Here is a 19,046-nt window from a genome sequence, read left to right on the forward strand (position 1 = left end):
CCGTCACTCTCACTTCGACAGCTTTCGAATGGTAGTTTTACTTAAAATCATTTTTTTTTTATCAGTGTAGTAATAAACGATTAAATTAGTTTACAACATTAACTGCATGTAATTAATATACGTTTTTGATGAGAAACCTCAATAACCAATTGATGATCACCAAACTGTATGATCTGTGTAGCGTTTCTTGTTCATTTAGTTGACAAATTTCATTCACAGGATTTATGGTACAATGACGTTACATGACCTTGGCAAATCAAAATATAATTCATTCAATTTAATTTTACAGGAAATAGTTTAACAACAGATCTTAAGTATTGTATTTAACGAAAATGGTACTTTCTATGTGAGAAATGAGTAATGTTTTCATGTGAGCAATTTCACCACTATAATCATTTCAATGTCTTCAGTGATAAGAAAACTTTGTCTTCACTCTGATATCAGGATTTTAAAAATTAATTCAAAATTCTCAATCTTTCGGGATAGAGAGAGATAGGAAACAGCGGATGAAGCCTGGGGCGTTTCAAAAACAAGCATACATACATATGGCATATCATATAAAATGACTGTGTAGGGAAGTAACGATTGTTTGTTTTTCTCACCCCCTTTAGTTCGTGAGGTCGATTGTTTCTTTTTTTTTCTAGTTCCAATTTTTTTCCACTGTGTATCATCACCATCGGATACATGTACCCTGGAAGCAAAGATACAATGATAGCAAAAAGTGTCTATTCTATTCTTCGTCCAGTAAAAAAATATTCTCCGTACTTGAATTAATCCGCTTTATTTACAAGAATTTCTCTGTGAAAACAATCGTTTATTTCGAAATACAGTGCGTCTTTGAACAGGAATCACTACCACACAACTTTATTTGTCAGCAAAACGTAGAATATTATGAAATAAGAACAATCTAACCGTACTTGACTTCACATTTGTTTATTCCACCGCTTCGGAGGACACTATATCCGGTGGTGATGCTACACAGTATTTACAGTCCATTTTTGTATAAATCATTTTCACGTTGGTTCAATATTTCCTACTACTCTTATATACAAGGCTTATACTATGAGGTAAAGATGTAAAAAAAATTTAATTTATTAAATGAATTTTTATCATGCTACTTGTAGAGGGTCTTCGATCAGGATGACATTCGGATCTCACTTCTTACAAAATTACAAAAAATCGAGTCTCCTGATATGAACGAAAATTAAGATATGAAGAAAACAAAAACAACAATTAATCAAAACGGATATCATCAAGTCGACATACGGTCTTCAATGGTATACAAGCTATCATGTCATAAGTTAAACATTTAATCGGCGTGATAAATTGATAAATTTAAAAGAACTGTAGAAAATATTTATGAAGATCAAATTACCTTAATGGAAAAAAAAAAACGCCAACCCAAAACCAATGACATTCAATATCGAATTACTTGACTTCGGACTAGCATGTGGAAATTTCCTTCTGGTGAAATTTGAATTTGTGTTCTTGGTATGGACTTTCTTGGCGACATTCACCTTTAATTTCATTTTAATTAACAGTAAATTTAAGTAATTTTTTTTATACGACCCGACATACATTATGCGATGAAAGGTAGATAACTGCATTATTCTTTATAAAATATAATTTTGTCGTTGATACTGATTTACTTATGGTTTTAGTTATCATATATTATATATAACAAACAAAAAAATATATAAAAAATTTCTCACATAATAATATCTGTTGTTCAACTGAATACAATTATATTACATTCAATTGTTTTGAAAAAGTCTCTTAAAGGCTGGATTGAATTCATGGAATGGCAAAATATTAACAGATTGCAAGAACGCTTGTCGTGCCAATTCAGTGTCACCTGATAATTGTAAAGCAATACCAAACATATTATACGAAATAGCATTTTCTGCACAATCTGCTATGAAAAAGTGTTCAACTATAACCCGTTCTAGATGTTCGAGGGAATCCTGACATTGTCTGACATGATTGAGATGATAATGACATAAACACTTAAGGAAATAAGCATATGCTCGAGAATAAGAAAAATATGCTCCATTAATTATTTCTGATGTCAGTTCATCAGGTATCAGTTCGCATTTCCCGTCAAAATTCAAAAGTCTACAAACAATATTTTACACAGATAAGCAATATTTTGCTTCTGCAATGATTTCATTTTAAGCAATTGATGATGAATATCAACCATAGCCATGGGGCGATACAGTTTTTCCGGACTGCATTTAGATATTGCATAAACAATAACGTGTAAAGCATTATCGTATTGTTTTGTCTTATAAAAACACGACGCTAACATCAGCCATCCCGATACAGCGTCATGATAAATATTCTGTAGCATTAAAGTAAGACAGGATTTGTACTGCCTGTATTGGTATTTATTATTACTGCTCGTGCTGTTTAGTGGTAAAGTCTGGGCGAGTGACGTGCAGAACATTGACATGAAGTACGATATGAAGTATTTTATTGAAGATTTTTCACTTAAAACAATCTGCTGAATTCCTCTTTTCAATAAAAACACACCCTTCATTGCTAATGTACACATAAAACTATTTGCAAACGTAAATGAATTAGAATGAAGTATTTTTTCAACTTCATTTACATGGAATGTGTGTGGTTCGATATAAGAGTTAAACTTGGACAAACGAAAATTAGATACTTGATCTGAAAATAAGATGCATCGCCAACCGTAACTACGCAAGGTATATAGTTTCTCTAAAAGTATTTCACAAACAGGTCCCTCTATCTTGTTTTCAAACATGTTGTTCTCTGGAATAAAGTAATGCTGGCAAACTGAGTGTTCAACACAATACACCAGTCTGCTAAAACAACGCATGAAACATGGTATAAGATTGTAAGGTTTCCACACGGATTGTGGTAGTTCCTCCGACACCCAAAAAATTATTGTTTTCAGAAAATATGAACAGAGTAAATCTTGACATTTGGAGAAAGAAGCTTTTACATCTTTCATAAGAACTTGAAAGAGAGCATAACATAATAATTGGGTATGTCTAAATGTATTCATCAAAAGTTTTTCACCAACTGAAAAAGATATTCGCCATTCTATATCTTCCTTTGGGGCACATGATCCCTGAACTCCGATTGGTACTAAAAGAACTCCGTGTTTTATTATCATTTGTTTGACATTATAGCAGGGCCATGAGTTATTCGATCTTGTTATCCACTTTTTTGCAATTTATATCCATGATTTGCAATGAAAACAAAAAGCATTGTCAAACCACCCATAATCGTCGGATAAACACGGTCCATGAATTTTCGTTTGCTTATCATTCGCGATCATTTCTTTATATAATGCACTCGAACAATAATATTTACCGTTTATTTTTTCACAGGCATCAAACACAAACTGCCAACACGCATGTTTTAGGAGTAACTGAGTATAACCAGGCTTGACATTGTCTGTTTCCATTGAAAAATATGTTATTCTTGTACTCAATTTTGGTTGTACATCTTCATAAACTTCGATTCCTTTGCAAACAAACATAAAATCTAAATCACTACCTTTCATATCGAGTCCTTCCCCAAAGCTTCCACTTGTTATCACTGCTGCACGGTAGTCGCATAACAAATTGTCCCTGACAGTGTTCATTTATCTGATTGTTTTAACATGATCTTCTGATCCTACTACCTTCTCACACAGATACCGATACAGCGCCATTGATATGTCTTGTGTTAGGGAGTCTGTAATTACGAAAATATATTAGAATATGTGCTTAAAAAAATGAAAAATTTATCAAAAAAACAATTTGGATACACTGTATTGCAGTTTTCTTGAAAAGTAAATTCAATAGGCAACCCAACTGATATGTGAGATTCCCAATTACAGAAATGTAATATGAAAAAAGTTGTATCCTGAGTCTAGAAAACGGTTCAGAATATAACAGAATATTTTTGTCGATTAATAAAAAGTAAAATAACAAAAATACCGAACTCCGAGGAAAATTGTAAATGGAAAGTTCCTAAGCAAATGGCAAAACCAAAAGCTCAAACACATCAAACGAATGGATAACAACTGTCATATTCCTGACTTGGTACAGGCATTTTCTTATGCAGAACAACATTAATATAAAAGGTTCGCTAAAATGACCTGGTCTTGTGAAATGTCTTACTTCTTCTGTGAAGTGCCGTTTTAGGATGTTCGCTACTCTGTTTCAAAATAACAAGCTTTTTAAAAGACTGTTATAAACTGATAGTATATGAATAAAGGAACTAAAAAAACAGAGAAAAATGAAGGGTCCGTGTGCTTGTTTTTAGATATAAGCCATTGAAAATTGGACGGGAAATGATTCTCCCTAGATTTTTCATACATTTAACATTGGCACCTTTTTCCTTACAAAAACTATGAAAAAATAACAAGGATTTTATAAGATTTTCAAATATGGCTTTTTAAACTATATGTAATAAAATTATGCAAAGAAAAGTGAGGGTTAGCGGGCAAAACTTTTATTGATATTACACTGGATAAAACTAGAGGATTCCGAATATCTGACAAAAAAAGTATAAAACTAGAGTAACAAACATCCTTAATTGACTTATAATGACTGTTTATGAATAAAAGGACATGATGGGTATATTGAAATGAAACAGCAACCTAAAGACAAAAAACCATAAGACATGACGAGGGTAACATGTATGTATATTTAGTCTTCCACTATAAACATGACTTAGTGTTTAAACAATATTTCCAACTGTAAATGAGTCTGCACAATTGTTAATAGCCGAAAATTAAACCACTATTTATGCCGATTTTAAATTTAATTCATTTGATGTGTACTGATTGATATTTAAGTCTGCGATTTTAAGTTGTTATTGGCGTTGAATTGCCTTTCAATAACTGCTGGTACTCTTAGATTGGTACTTGATTTCGATCAAATGAGCCAAGCCATTTTCAACTGACTTTAAGGGTTGTCTTATATTGTGTTTTTCTATCACTGTCCTATGTTAAGAACCTGTAGTTCAGTGGTTGTCGTATGTTGTTGTCTATCCAAGTTTTGTTTTATTGATTTGTACACAAATTATAAAGTTGGTGCGTCCGAAGCGCATTTTTTGGATTAGCATAAACTTTTATTTAGTTTAGGTTAAAATGTAGCCCGTGGATACTACTGAAATTTTTCCATAGTGCTATGAAAAATGCAGAATTTTCTAAACAGTTAATTTATAGTTATGACAATATCAATGATAATTCATGTCAACACAGAAGTGCCGACTACTGAGTTACCAGATATCTTGACATCTATCTGGTACATAATAGCACGCAGTTAAAAATCATTAACCTACTAGTATCAGTTGATGAAAGATCTGGGCCTTATGTCACCGTACAAAACGTAGTTGATTAGGTGAGAGCAACAGACTTTAATCTCATAAAAGTCACACAACTTTACAATTGTTCACATTTAAGAATCGTTTTAAAGTTAGTTGAACAATTAATGAAAATTGGAGATGTAAAACGAAATTTCTCTTCTAAATCGATAAAATTTCGGTCTCTCATTATCGCTTTTTTTTAACGATTTTTAAAAGTTCAACGATTCGAACTACAACATCTCCTTATTTTAAATGCGCTGCATCATTCTTTTGGCCCTAGTTCGCAATATTTTGCCAGTGCTTTTTTTGTAAAAATCAAATTGAATTTAAAATATTACATACAAACATAAAATAATTTCACCAGTAAACAGAACATTATTATTCAAATGAAACATACATACTTGTGAGTGCTGTTAACATTCCAAGGGAAGTGTTTAATTCTTAGATAAATGCCAAAGACTTATTTCTGTCATTCTTTCACTTGGCCAAATCACTACTTGTACTTGCATCAATCATATTATTTAACTTGAGAAGGATTGAATAGTTTACTTTTCAAAGAAAACAGTATAGCAGCAAGAATATTCAAGCGAAATACAAAATGTACCCAATTTAATTGCTAGGGAACTATTTCTGTAGACCACAAACAAGAGTGGAAATAAGTGTGGTCTGAGACCTGTTAGCCATCAACAAATTTGTGTTTTTTGTCAAACTTTTTAGTCACTTTACATTTAGTGACATGTATAAAATATTTATTTGGCAAATTTATACCGAAATTTGCAATAATCCAGAAAATATATTAAACTTAAATAGTTGAAATGACACATCATCTTGCAATTAGTGCTTCTCATATTTGTGTCGGTTTTTTTGGTGGAAAATTTTTTATCTCTCTGAGGATAAATTCAAAGGTTGCCGATATTAAAAGGGTTCAGACATAGAACGTATAACTGTGGGTATAATCACACTGATTTTCATTCTTAAATCTTTCTGAAAAGTTATGAATACTTCTAAACTAGCCAAAGTAAAATAGGACTTGATATGTTTTAATTTCAAGACACTTTGGCATCAACCCTTAACCAATGAATTAGTTTGTATTAGTGACTCAATAAGCTAAAAATTACAAAACATCGTATACAAATGGCATTGAAGCATTCTATATTTAATCATGGTCATGTAAAACATTCCACTGAACTAGGAATAAGGAAATGGAATCAATAATATGTAAGTTCTATTATTCTGAGAAAATGTGTTGAAATTGACATATCAGATCATTATTGTCAGCCACTGATAGTCAAGTCTATCAAATTAAGCAACAATAAATATGCTATACTGTTAGGTTGGTATTTGAATTTATTTATTCTTCTTGAATGACGATAAAATGTGATGTATAGATTATCGGGTTTTCGGGATATTAATATCGTAAAAATATCAACCACGAGCAACGATGTTAAAATTTTTGGCGACTAGCTGACAATTTACGATATAAATATGCTGAAAACCCGATAATTTGTTTGTCGTACCATTTCATTTGTTCTCCCTTCCTTAGATAGTTGTACACTTGGTTGTCCTTACGAATGTTTGCTTGGTAAGTTATGTATATTGTGACGTCGCTGATAAGTTCTCTTCACGTCTCAAAACAACGATACGAGCATAAAGTAGCGATTGAGCATGGTGATAAAGGAACAGTGAAGTACGATAAAAAATACAATCACAACTTTTTTCGAACAAAATGAGACTGTGTGCATACATGCAGAAATGACGCACTTTCTACCATGTTAAATGATTTAGATCACATAATTTATGAAAAATTAAATGAAATGAAAAACATGCTGAAATGCATCAATAAAGTACCTTTTTATTTTATGAATTCAAGTGGTACATTCTTACAAATCTTATTGTATAATTTTCAACTGCAATATTCTAAACTTTAAACAAGAGTCCTCCAATAGCTCGAATCGCTCACATGGTAAAATTATGTCATTTTGATATTTAATTTTACCTTGATTGCAATCAGTTATTTTTCTTATTTTGATCTTATGTATGATCTTTTTTTTCTGATCATTTCAATATTTTGAAATTTTCTATCCACTAAAGTGTTCGAATAAAATGCAACAAATTGGTAAAAATCATCCAGGGGAAATCTATAACTAGACGGTTGACAACTTTGGCTATGTAAACTTATTACTGTTTCTGTCTATCAATTAAAGTTTCTTCAAAATCACATTAACGGATAAAATCGTCTTTCAAGGGCAATAGCTCATATAACCAGACGGTTGACAACTTCGTCCATGTTGACTTAAGCTTTTTTTGCCTTACACATGTTACATCTTCCATTTTAACAATTTGTTTTATCTATTATGGTTTCTTGAAAATTGGTAAATAGTATCTTCCATTGGGCAATAACTCCTACAAGGGTTAAGTTGACTTATTTCTAGATCTTAAAATGTTTTACAATTTTGATATTTAGTGTTTCTCTCTATATAATTATGGTTTCTGCAATATATGAAAAAAGGGTAAAAGTAATCTTTCAAGGGCAATATTGTATAATAGGTCAATTGATAATATAGGCCATTTTGTCTTAATTGTAAATCTTTAACAACTTTATTCAATTTCATTGGTTGTCTAAACTTGCTTACCAGGTGAGCGATTCAGACTATTGGAAGCCTCTTGTTTAAAGTTTAGAATACTGCAATTGAAAATTATATAATAAGATGTGTAAGAATGTACCACTTGAATTCATAAAATAAAAAGGTATTTTATTGATGCATTTTAAACATGTTTTTCATTTCATTTAATTTTTCATAAATTATATTAAACTGAAGTATAGATTCTAGGTACTGACGTTGTTTATCATCTTAATTACGTGTTATAGTATTCTTTTATTTGTCTTTGTAAATTATTTACCATTACTGTTTAGTCCATTTTTGGTAATATCCTTTAGGCGTGGCTCGGTACTTATGCATCCCGCCAATGTGTTGTGCTGTGTTAATTTTGTGTAATCTTGTCTTTCATTTTTGCTTATGTGCTTTGTCTTTATGCATTTAGTTTTTCTTTGTTGACATATTTGTTTTTATTTATAGTGATTAAGATTATAACACAATATTGACTGTTTTACCCCTATTTTTGACATTTTTACCTATTATGTCTGTTTGTTTTGTTCACACATTGTTGTCAATATAATAGAATTTTATGCGACTGTCATTCAAGTGAGAGGTTTAGCTAGCTATAAAACCAGGTTTAATCCACTATTTTCTACATAAGTTAATGCCTGTACCAAGTCAGGAATATGACAATTGTTTTCCATTCGTTTGATGTGTTTGAGCTTTTGATATTGCCATTTGATGAGGGACTTTCCGATTTGAATTTTCCTTGGAGTTTTTTGCTATTTTACTTTTTACATCCACTTCATTTAAATTTTTGTTGGATAGTAGTCTCATTGGGATTCATACCACATCTCCTTATTTCTATACTGTAAATTTTTTTTTTCAAAAAAGGACGTTTCAGGGGCAATAACCCCAAATTGGAAAATACTATTTGATTAAAAAAAACAAATGGTAGATAAAACTTGACGAGCCGATCATTTATGCCGCATGGTAGAATTGCAATTACTGCATTAGTTTTTAATATATAAGCCAAAAAAAATGCAATTCTATACCCTATGTTCTATTTTTATAAACAGCCGCCATGTTTGTTGATGAATCAAAGCCCTGGATACAAGTTTAAACAAGATTCCCAAAGGATTGTTCAGAGATGTTTGCTAATATTTAGACCTGTAGTTTCAGAGGAGAAGATTTTTTTAAAAGTTTACTGCGAATGGCAACTGAAGCAAATCGATGGCAATAGATGTAGCCCTTATGTGAGATAATTATAAAAATAACAATTCCTGCTTTATATGCCAGAATATGGTCAAAATGTCTTACTAATTTGTGCGTGATTTCTGTTTTCTGTCTGGAAAAATAAACTGGCAAAGATATTCAGTTTGTATCTGCAAGACAATTTATTCACAACAATCCATATCCTAGACATCAGAATATAATTTTTTTTACAGTTCAAATCTTTCTGGGTAAAAACCAAATTGAATGAAATAAACTTACCAGCTAAAATAAAATTTTAAGTCTATATGAATATTGTGTTATGAAACAATTTCCGCATTTCGATTTTATCTTAATCACTATGAAATATTCGTAAAATCAGGGTTTTTTTCCTGCATTAAATATCTTTATACTTATTATTAAATACATAACTGTGACAAATACGTTTATAAATTGGTCCCAGTACATAATCACTGCAATTTCGTTTTTATGCAATGAAATCGTGGATGTACTATCATGATTTATTTAAAGAATTAAATTTACATCGAATTATCCATATACAAAACCTATAAACTAATTATAATATGTCATTCTATGAATTATTACATACCGGCCATAATTATTCATCTGTTGACTGTGATAATTTTGCATGTCCGTAAAATCTATATGATCTTCTTCCGTTTATAATTTTAGTTTCGTTTTGGATTGACGTATTTCCTGCTCTAGACGTAATTCTTTAATCATTCCGGTTCTTGTTTCTCTTTTATATTCCGTATGTAAATTATGTTTTGCATAGAACATAATAAAATTGCAATCATCATCATATCTTTAAATAACTTGTATATAAAATAGTTAAAGGGAATCTTTAAAATATCGAATGAGGAAATTATGCACCAAATATTTTGGATTTTTATCTCGGGATAACATTTTCAACTTCGAAACAAACTTTAATCAATAACACACACCTATGTATGTATAAGTCCCAGCTACAGATTATACTTCTATAACACCTATTTCAGCTACAGGAACAAGAATTGTTTTAATCAATACTGTTGTTTATTAACTATTCTTTAAATTTATTTTTAACCTAACGTGGTACATTTTTTGTCACTATCGGAAACGAATTATTTATTTATTTATTTTAAGAAATTCAGAATCAAACAACTTATTTCAGTAAAATGTCCATCATTTAATTATAAAAGATTTCGGGCATTGATATTTTGTTGAGGTTGGATGGATATATCTATTAAAATACTTTTTTGTAATTTAGTTTTCTCAAAAAATAATTTGGTTTTAGAAGAATAGAGAAAACATGGTTTTCCAAAAATAAATCCTTGTTCCTGAATGTTATTGGAATTTTTTTTCATATAAAGTGGACATCAAATAGTTTTTCCTTAAGAAAAAAACCATGCCTCCACAAAATTAATGGTCAGTGCCGTAAGATGATGATTTACCATTTGTTATCTTCATTCTTTCCTATGTTATTTCATGTCTTCATATATTGGCGGAATCAGTGAAGCGCCCTGAAAAATTATAACTGCATTTAAGTAATGATTTTACTGTAGTTATTTTTTATTGCACCCATGGTATATACTTTTTCTTTTTAGACTAGTCATTATCTTAAATGTATATACCCTAATAAAAGCTATAATTACCGAAATCCTCCTTCCCAAACATCTGGTCTTTAACCGTGATATATATAGTTGATTCTGACAACTCAGGTTCTTTGATTGCTTGATGGACGTCCTCCAAGACATGTACGCACAGAACATCATTTGCGACACTAAACAAATGTATGAAAAATAAGTTATCACTTATATATATATATATATAATATATATACAAGTCTAAATTGAAAACAACTTTCAGACCTATGATTGCGTTGGATAAAAACCGCAATTTTTATACGAGTGTATGTAAAACAAATTTCTTGGTAAAGGGGTCTAAACACAGCACAAACAACATTTTCCAAAAGACCAAAAAAGTGAAAAAGTATATTTTAACAAAACGCATTTGACTAGAAGGTCGAACAACAGACGTTCTTAAACCCTGTTGACTGCCATGGCGATTGCCAAATAAACGGATCACCAGATGTAACAAAATGGATCTTAATTGTTAATTTAATACCAAACAGAAAACAATAAACTTGCGGCAAAGATGGTATACAGCAAACATAAGGTGCAAAAATTGGAACACCATATCCGGATTTCGACAATTAACGTCTCTTCAGTGATGTTAGGAATCGAAACGGTATATGGAAGGCCATATAATTTACCTCAATTTAGGATTGACTCTTGAATTTTGAAGAGTAGAAATAGGATGAACGGATTATATAAACCAGAAGGCAAATATAATACAAGCCCAAACGAAAAAATATAAACAAGTCTAAATTGAAAACAACGTTCAAACCTATGATTGCGTTGGATAAAAACCGCAATTTTTACACGAGTGTATGTAAAACAAATTTCTTGGTAAAGGGGTCTAAACACAGCACAAACAACATTTTCCAAAAGACCAAAAAAGTGAAAAAGTACATTTTAACAAAACGCATTTGATTAGCAGGTCGAACAACAGATGTTCTGAAACCCTGCTGACTGCCATGGCGATTGCCAAATAAACGGATCACCAATTGTAACAAAATGGATCTTAATTATATGAATTTATAAAAATATTTCATAGAAATAATAAATAAAAATAACACTTTTATGTTTTTTTTTAAATCTGTGCAAAATAGCTAACAGGTTCAGTAATTAAAGCATGCAACAGTCCATATATAATAGAATAGGCAGGGTTTGTACTGATACGGTACGAGTGGTTGTTTCCCACAAGTAAAAGGTATATTTGCAGGTCAACACTACTTTTTAGTGTGTGTTATGTTATTGTTTAAATTATAATATCTGTCAACCCTTGTATCGAGTTACAAACTAATTATAATAGTAGCGTAGCTGGCTAAATGGTCAAGGCAATGGTAGCGTAACAGGCAAAGCAGCTAAGGCACTGGTTTCAATATGGTAGCCGAGAAACTCTTTAACATGAACTTACTTTATACATGTACAACAGATAACAAGACTGTATTAAGCTTACAATTTATTATATATAAAACATCTCATATCCTACAAAGTATAAATCACAGCAGCAGGCATACTGGTAAGTTTTAATCTGACGCATGACTATACCTATATTACTGTTATCTGCTATAAACAGATATATTTATTCTTATTTACCGCCAAGAATTCGTAAGTAATATTTTTCTAAGGAAACAAGTGTGGACACAGCCTGTGTAGTCTGAAGGGTGAATTTGTATAATGACTTGTGCAGGGGTTGATTCTGCAGAATGTCTGCAGGCGCAAATGTCATTAAAAAATCGAAAATTCTGTTGTCTTTTTTGGTTTGCGAATGTATAATACACTGTATTACATCGAAATAGTAAAACAGACACTTAAGGAAGTAATAAAACATTAACAACGAAGGACAACTCTCAGAGGAAACACTTGAAAATTACCATGACTGACATTGTTCTGCAAATGTGTTGCATATTTTAATTTTTTCAAGCCTTGACTCCCAAGACTAAACTGAAATGTAAAGGATTTGAAGAAAACAAAATTTGATAGAACCTATGAAATCTGGAATTCATTAGTATATTAAGCTTTGAATTTGGTATGTGATTTCATCATGCCTAGACTCATAAAGCCCAACTTAAATTGAAAGGATTTACTTAAAAAGCTGATCAAATCTTTTGAAATTTGAATAAAACGTTTGTTTCATTACTTTAATGCTTCGAAATATCAGAGGAAATGTCTTGTAAAAAATGCAATAAATATATTAAGCGTTTGTTTGGCTTTGTGAGTTTCGTACTTTTTACACAGTTTAAAATTTGATTTATGCATTGGGACTCATCAGTAGGCTTTGCATATGAGTTAACAGACAAAAAGACCATTCAAAGAGAAAACAGCCAATGGCATGGTTTTTAAATTTTCAAACGAATGAAATAAAATTGTATAAATGCTGTTAGAACTAAAGAAATCAGAATAAAGTGAAAGGATAACTGTTAAAGGACCAGCTTTTAAAATGTTACATTTTTTTTAAATAAATTTGACTTAGAATTCAGCATTACTTCATATAAATATAATACAAATGTTTGGATTTTAGATTTCGTACTTTAAATTGTAATGATTGCCACTATCAAAAAAGTTCTGATGTTGTTTGATACAAAGTGTTGATGAAACAGAGGGGGCGGGGGTGGCACTTATATCTTTTTGTGGTAGAGATGAGCAGCTTGACATTTAGAACCCCACCCTTTTCATATGTATTGAATATTAATTTAAGAAAACATACAGCTTTGTTACCCTATTTCATGGAGAGGTAATTTGGGTTGGCAAATATCTTATGTATTTATGACTGTGGTTTTAATTGCATCTTAACAAATACTAAATATATCAGATACTTATCATGCTTATATTATATATGTAATTTAAATGTCTTACCCTTATTATATATTATGACGTTTGAAATATTAAGTTATTCCACGGGCTCATCCCTACCACCTATTGCACAGTAAGTGACCCCCTCCCTGGATACATGTACATGACTTTTGTGTAAATGTAGCTTTTTAAAAAAACATCCTACAGATACCACAGATTATACATGTATATCAATGTGCTGTAGAACGTCCAAAATAAGATTCTGAGTTTTAAAACCTCCTCTTGGCAGGATCATAAGACTGCAATCATAGGATTGCAAGTTTTCCTGTAAAAGGTCGCTGGTTCTCTCTTGGTACTTCGGCTTCCGACAAAACAAAATGGCAACCTTGATAATGCCAATTGTTGAATGTGGTGTTCAACACCATAAATCAATCAACTAATCAATGTGCATGTACACAGCCATTGTACATCTTCTTACATGTATAAATGTAAGAACCTTAGTTACTTGGTACTCCCCAGGGCGTTATAGCTCAATGGTGCTTTATGTTTTACTATCTAAATAGATTTTATATTGATATGTATTATTAGAGTGGTGCTATAATTTAAGGGATACAGTACTATTTTCAAGTCCCTTGGTCTTGTTGGTGGTACATGTATCTAAAATCTAAAAATACTGCAAGTTCACATGTTCATACATGTACATAGCATACACTCTAGCAAGTCTGAATATAAAATCAGTAAATCTTTGACTTGGATCAATATCAAAAACATAACAATTTTGAATAGCATTTATTGCACGTTTGGTCTTTAGCTAAATGTTAATAAAACAATATACTATAACCTATCATTATTTTAATTATTAAGGACATACCTCAAGGGTCTGATAAAAAATAACTTCAAGGTTAAGATTTTTTAATAAACTCCGGCAACTCTGACTTATTGTTTAAATGACTTTTAGTTGATGTCAAACATTTTATTTAATAATCGGTCTATCAAGCTACAATTACAGTAGCAAAATGGAACTCTAGATCTATTGGACTATTGAAGTGATATTAATGAAGAACTTTCAAAGTTCACTACTCTAAATATTTCACGAACTGTAACATTTTGACATAAAAGCAGTCTGAATTGAATCCTAAAATGTAAATTTAAAATTGCCTTACATGTATATTTACATGTTTCGTTTGATTCTTTGCAGAATGTCGAACACCTTATATAAAAACAACAGGAAAGTAATATTATTGTAATATATGCTAGATTCTAACCGTGATCTTTCCGCCAAAGAATTTTGTTCAAAGCGACATTTCACCCATGATGAAGAGGTGTCATATTTAGGTTATGGGGATCCAATTCATAGCTTCCTCAAGTCAAATCAAAAGAATTTCATAGAAGAAGATTATACTGAGTTAATCAAAGTCAGGAGTCTGTAATTCAGTGGTCGTCATTGGTTGTTGCTTGTCATAATTGGTTTTCGTTAATTAGTGTGTCATTATTGATTGATGTTGGTTTTCTGGTTTGAATTGTTTCACATTTAGTCATGTTTGGGCCTTTTATAGCATACTATGCAATATGGGTTTTGTTCATTGTTGACGTCTATACTTGTACTTATACAAATGTACTATTTTAAAAAGAGGAAAACATAACCCAGGGCTAACAGACTCTGTGGGCACATGGTTGTAGGGCAAACAAGTTGTGTTTGGCGAACAAACCCCATCCCATGGTTTTAGGTTATGTGTAACTTGATATTTCTTCTTTATGGATCTATGTAAAATTAAATCTTCGGGAAAATGGGATTATTTTCAAAGAAAAAGAATGTTTTTACAAATTTGGTTTTAATTTTTGATGGAAGATAGGTAATGGATAAACTTGTACGATGGGTCAGTTGATGGCAGAACTGTGCATCTGTGTGGCAAGGCTCCACCATGTATATGTTGAGGGAGGGGGTATACTTGAATGGGTAATCAATTGTGGAAACTACTGCACACACATCTTTACTGTTAACTTAAATTTAATCTAAGTATTTTTGGCATTTTTGGCAAGAGTAGGTCGATTTGAGAAGATAAGGTTATAAAAACCAAAAATCACGACCGTATGTCAGGGTACATGATTTACAACCCACCATTTTTTTCTTAAAATGTCCCGTACCAAGTCAGGAAAATGGCCATTGTTATATTATAGTTCGTTTCTGTGTGTGTTACATTTTAATGTTATGTTTCTGGTGAGTCGTAGTTCTCCTCTTATATTTGATGTGTTTCCCTCAGTTTTAGTTTGTAACCCGGATTTGTTTTTTCTCAATCGATTTATGAATTTCGAACAGCGGTATATTACTGTTGCCTTTATTTACTTTGGGCCTGTCCAGAGTCAGGTGCCTGTAATATCCAGTTCTAGAACCCTATAGATCAACGTTTACATAATAACGTATGCTTACGTCATTAGTGGGTCTGTTGTGCATGAAATCTACATCATAACGTTTAACAAGGGGATGCATATCTTAATTGGAATAATTACTATATCTTTATAAAGTTAAATATGATAAATGATAAAATTAACAGGTTTCTGTTGAATAATATTCATAAGAGTACAAATATGCTTTTTTTATTAGTTGTTATTGGCTTTGAACTAGCTGTGAGTACTTTCAGATCTGTACTTTGTTTCTGTTTTGTTGTTAGGAATGTATAAATACCCTGTCACGTCCGGTCTGTGTTTTTGTTAGATTTTTTTCTGCTTTGTATCGATCTGATTAGTTAAGCCCTTTTCAATTGATTTTTATAGTTTGTTCTTATGCTTTGCTGCATGTAAAATCACTCTGGGGGAGGGGGATGATCGAGCGCTCTCAAACATGTTTAACGCTGCCACATTCTTTGTGTGCCTGTCCCAAGTCATGAGCCTGTGGTTCAGTGATTGTCGTTGATTCATGTCTGTTATATTTGTATTTCATAAATTGTTTTGTTATAAATTAGGCCGATGGTTTTCTGAATTGAATTTTTTCATATTTTTCAGGTCGGGGCCTTTTATAGCCGACTAAACGGTATGGGTTTATATCATTGTTGAAGGACGTACGGTTGCCTATAATTGCTTTCATCCACTTCATTTGAACTTTGGTGGATAGTTGTCTCATTGGCAATCATACCACATCTCCTTATTTTTATATTGTACAATTCTCAGGGCAGCAATGAGATTGTCAGTTCAAAAATGTTGGGACCTAGTCGGGTACCTATCCTGTATGTTACAAGTTTGACATTTCATATTTGTATATTAGAAAGGTATTCTGAACATTTTACGTAGGGAACAAACCTAGCAGGAACAAAATCTGTCCTTAAAACGTGTAAATGAGGTCAATACTCTGCGTTTAGTAAAGTAATTTTCTGGTAATGGGAGTGTGTATCAATCAAGCGTGTTACATGTACTATGCGGACAACAGACATGTTTTGTCATATGTATTCGGCAAGCTTATGTATTACATTTTTTATTCTGCAGTTCGAAGAAAACAAAACTAATTACTTAGTATCAAAATTCTGCTTCGAGCCATTGTGTAATTTTCTGATCGGATTTTTTTGTTGATTGTTTATTTATATTTATATAACCATGATTTCTTGTAAATAATTGTTATATTTATTAAATAATTTATTTTTATACACGAATTGTTGTTTACAAATTAGCGACACCAATGATTCTAAATAACTATAATCGAATATTAGTTATTTAAAGATCAACGAATAAAAAGTGATCTCCGGAGGTTATTGGTGTATAAACTGGACCAATTCACCCACACACGAATAAAAACATAAAAAACCTCTGGTGAAATGTGTTTAATCCTTATAAATATTTATCTATTTGATACTTTTACCAGTGTAAATACCCGTTTGTATGTATATCGTAAATTTAAGGTGGTAATATATTGGTTACGAAAGAAGTCCGAGGAACACGATGTTTAAAAAATAACCTGCCACAGAAAATCACAACCGGAGTAACGGATTACTAGTTGTTTCAATCGTTATCTAAAAGTGTCGTCAAGAAAGTAATCAACACTTGTTTTCCTATCTAACATTAAGGGTACACGGTTTGGTCTTTTTCGGTCCTACGAACTCTTCAACGTTTGTACTAGGTTTTGTATTTTAAAACAATTCAACAAGTTGACCTCGATCATCATTGAAGAAACGTTAAGTATCGAAATGCAAATCTGGTTCATAAATAATGGTACTGTTTATGTTAGTATTAGATACAGAACAAAGGTAACAAAAAGACAGGCTGGTAACAATCGTTGGCGTATAGTTATTTTGCACGAGTAGTCAGGTCAAGTCCAAGGCGAAACCGAGGACTTTGACCAGACTACAAGTCACTAAGACGATAGCATAATTTGAAAGATTAAACACAAAAAATGTCCATACCAGTTGATGCACTACGATGTTTAGAGATATTGAGTTATTACGATTTAATCATTAAGCATTAAATCAATTCAATAAATTGAGATTATCGTCTGCTAAACTAGAGTTAACTTTCCTTTCTATGATGAGTTTATTCACTGTGAAAACAATATGGCGAATCGAAAAATCTCGCGCAGGTAAAGTCACGTTCTAACGACCGTGATGTTGAGTATAATTACACTGATTGGTGTAACGGCTTCCAGTCGTCCCGTTAGTATAATAGTCCCAACTGTTATCTAAATTGGTGTTCATTCTTCATTAAGAAAAAAATACATGTCCTGTATTCAAATGTATACATGTACAAATACCTAATGCTGAAATAATTCCAATTACTGTTAAATAGCAATATAATGGGGAATGTACAAATAAATTTATTGCAGAAAATGCTCAGGTAAGAGTTATGCAATTGTGTTTATTGCTTCAATCAAATTACTGATAATTGTAATTTAAATAGACCTTAATAATTCCATTCTCAATTTTAATTTTACTTTATGAATAACTTATGTCAGATGATTATAACACTGATTTTACAGCTATTGAGGTCAAGATTTTGTGTATTCAGTTAGATGTGTAATAAATTGAATACACAAATTATTGATCTCAATACCAGTATGATTATCAACTGTCGTGATATATTAATATAACTGTGGTCAATTAAGACTGCATTTGAGTGGAGTTTAATTTAATTAATACTTACACCTTTGAGTGTAATTGTTTGAAAATCGTGGCAGCTGTCTATCATACTGGTATTGTGTCAATAATCTCATTTGCCTAATGCAAGAATGGGAATAATAGCATTTCAAAAAAGTGTGGGAATCAACTCTGATATCAATACACATCTTGAACCAATTTTATTCAATGGCTAACAGGAACAAAAAATTGAAAACAACACGTTTAATAATTTCTTGCGTCCGAAGCGCTTTTCTTGATTTACCTTCATCAGGAACGCCCAAAGCCAAACATTTGAAATCCGAAGATTTATAAGTACCGAAACCGTTGAATAGCTATATGTCAAAAAATACCTAAAATAAATAGCCAAATTCATCTAAAGCCAACTTTGC

The 19,046-nt window shown here is 31.5% G+C and overlaps 1 protein-coding gene across 1 annotated transcript; it reads right to left on the reverse strand.

The window, feature by feature from the left end:
• Positions 1-1,322: 1,322 nt before the first annotated feature.
• LOC127702367 (uncharacterized) lies at positions 1,323-9,826 on the reverse strand. The gene is made up of 2 exons (XM_052206525.1): positions 9,751-9,826; positions 1,323-3,711 (listed from the first exon to the last, which is right to left on the reverse strand). Exon 2 carries the CDS (start codon positions 3,143-3,145, stop codon positions 2,108-2,110), a length of 1,038 nt encoding a protein of 345 aa, XP_052062485.1. The 5' UTR covers positions 3,146-3,711; positions 9,751-9,826; the 3' UTR covers positions 1,323-2,107.
• Positions 9,827-19,046: the final 9,220 nt, after the last annotated feature.

Source organism: Mytilus californianus, unplaced genomic scaffold, assembly GCF_021869535.1.
Source record: "Mytilus californianus isolate M0D057914Y unplaced genomic scaffold, xbMytCali1.0.p SCAF_5, whole genome shotgun sequence".
NCBI classification, from domain to species: Eukaryota; Metazoa; Mollusca; class Bivalvia; order Mytilida; family Mytilidae; genus Mytilus; species Mytilus californianus.

What these genes read in the sequence shown, in the direction of transcription:
- LOC127702367 (XM_052206525.1), bottom strand. Translation starts at nt 3,145, where the DNA reads ATGATAATAAAACACGGAGTTCTTTTAGTACCAATCGGAGTTCAGGGA.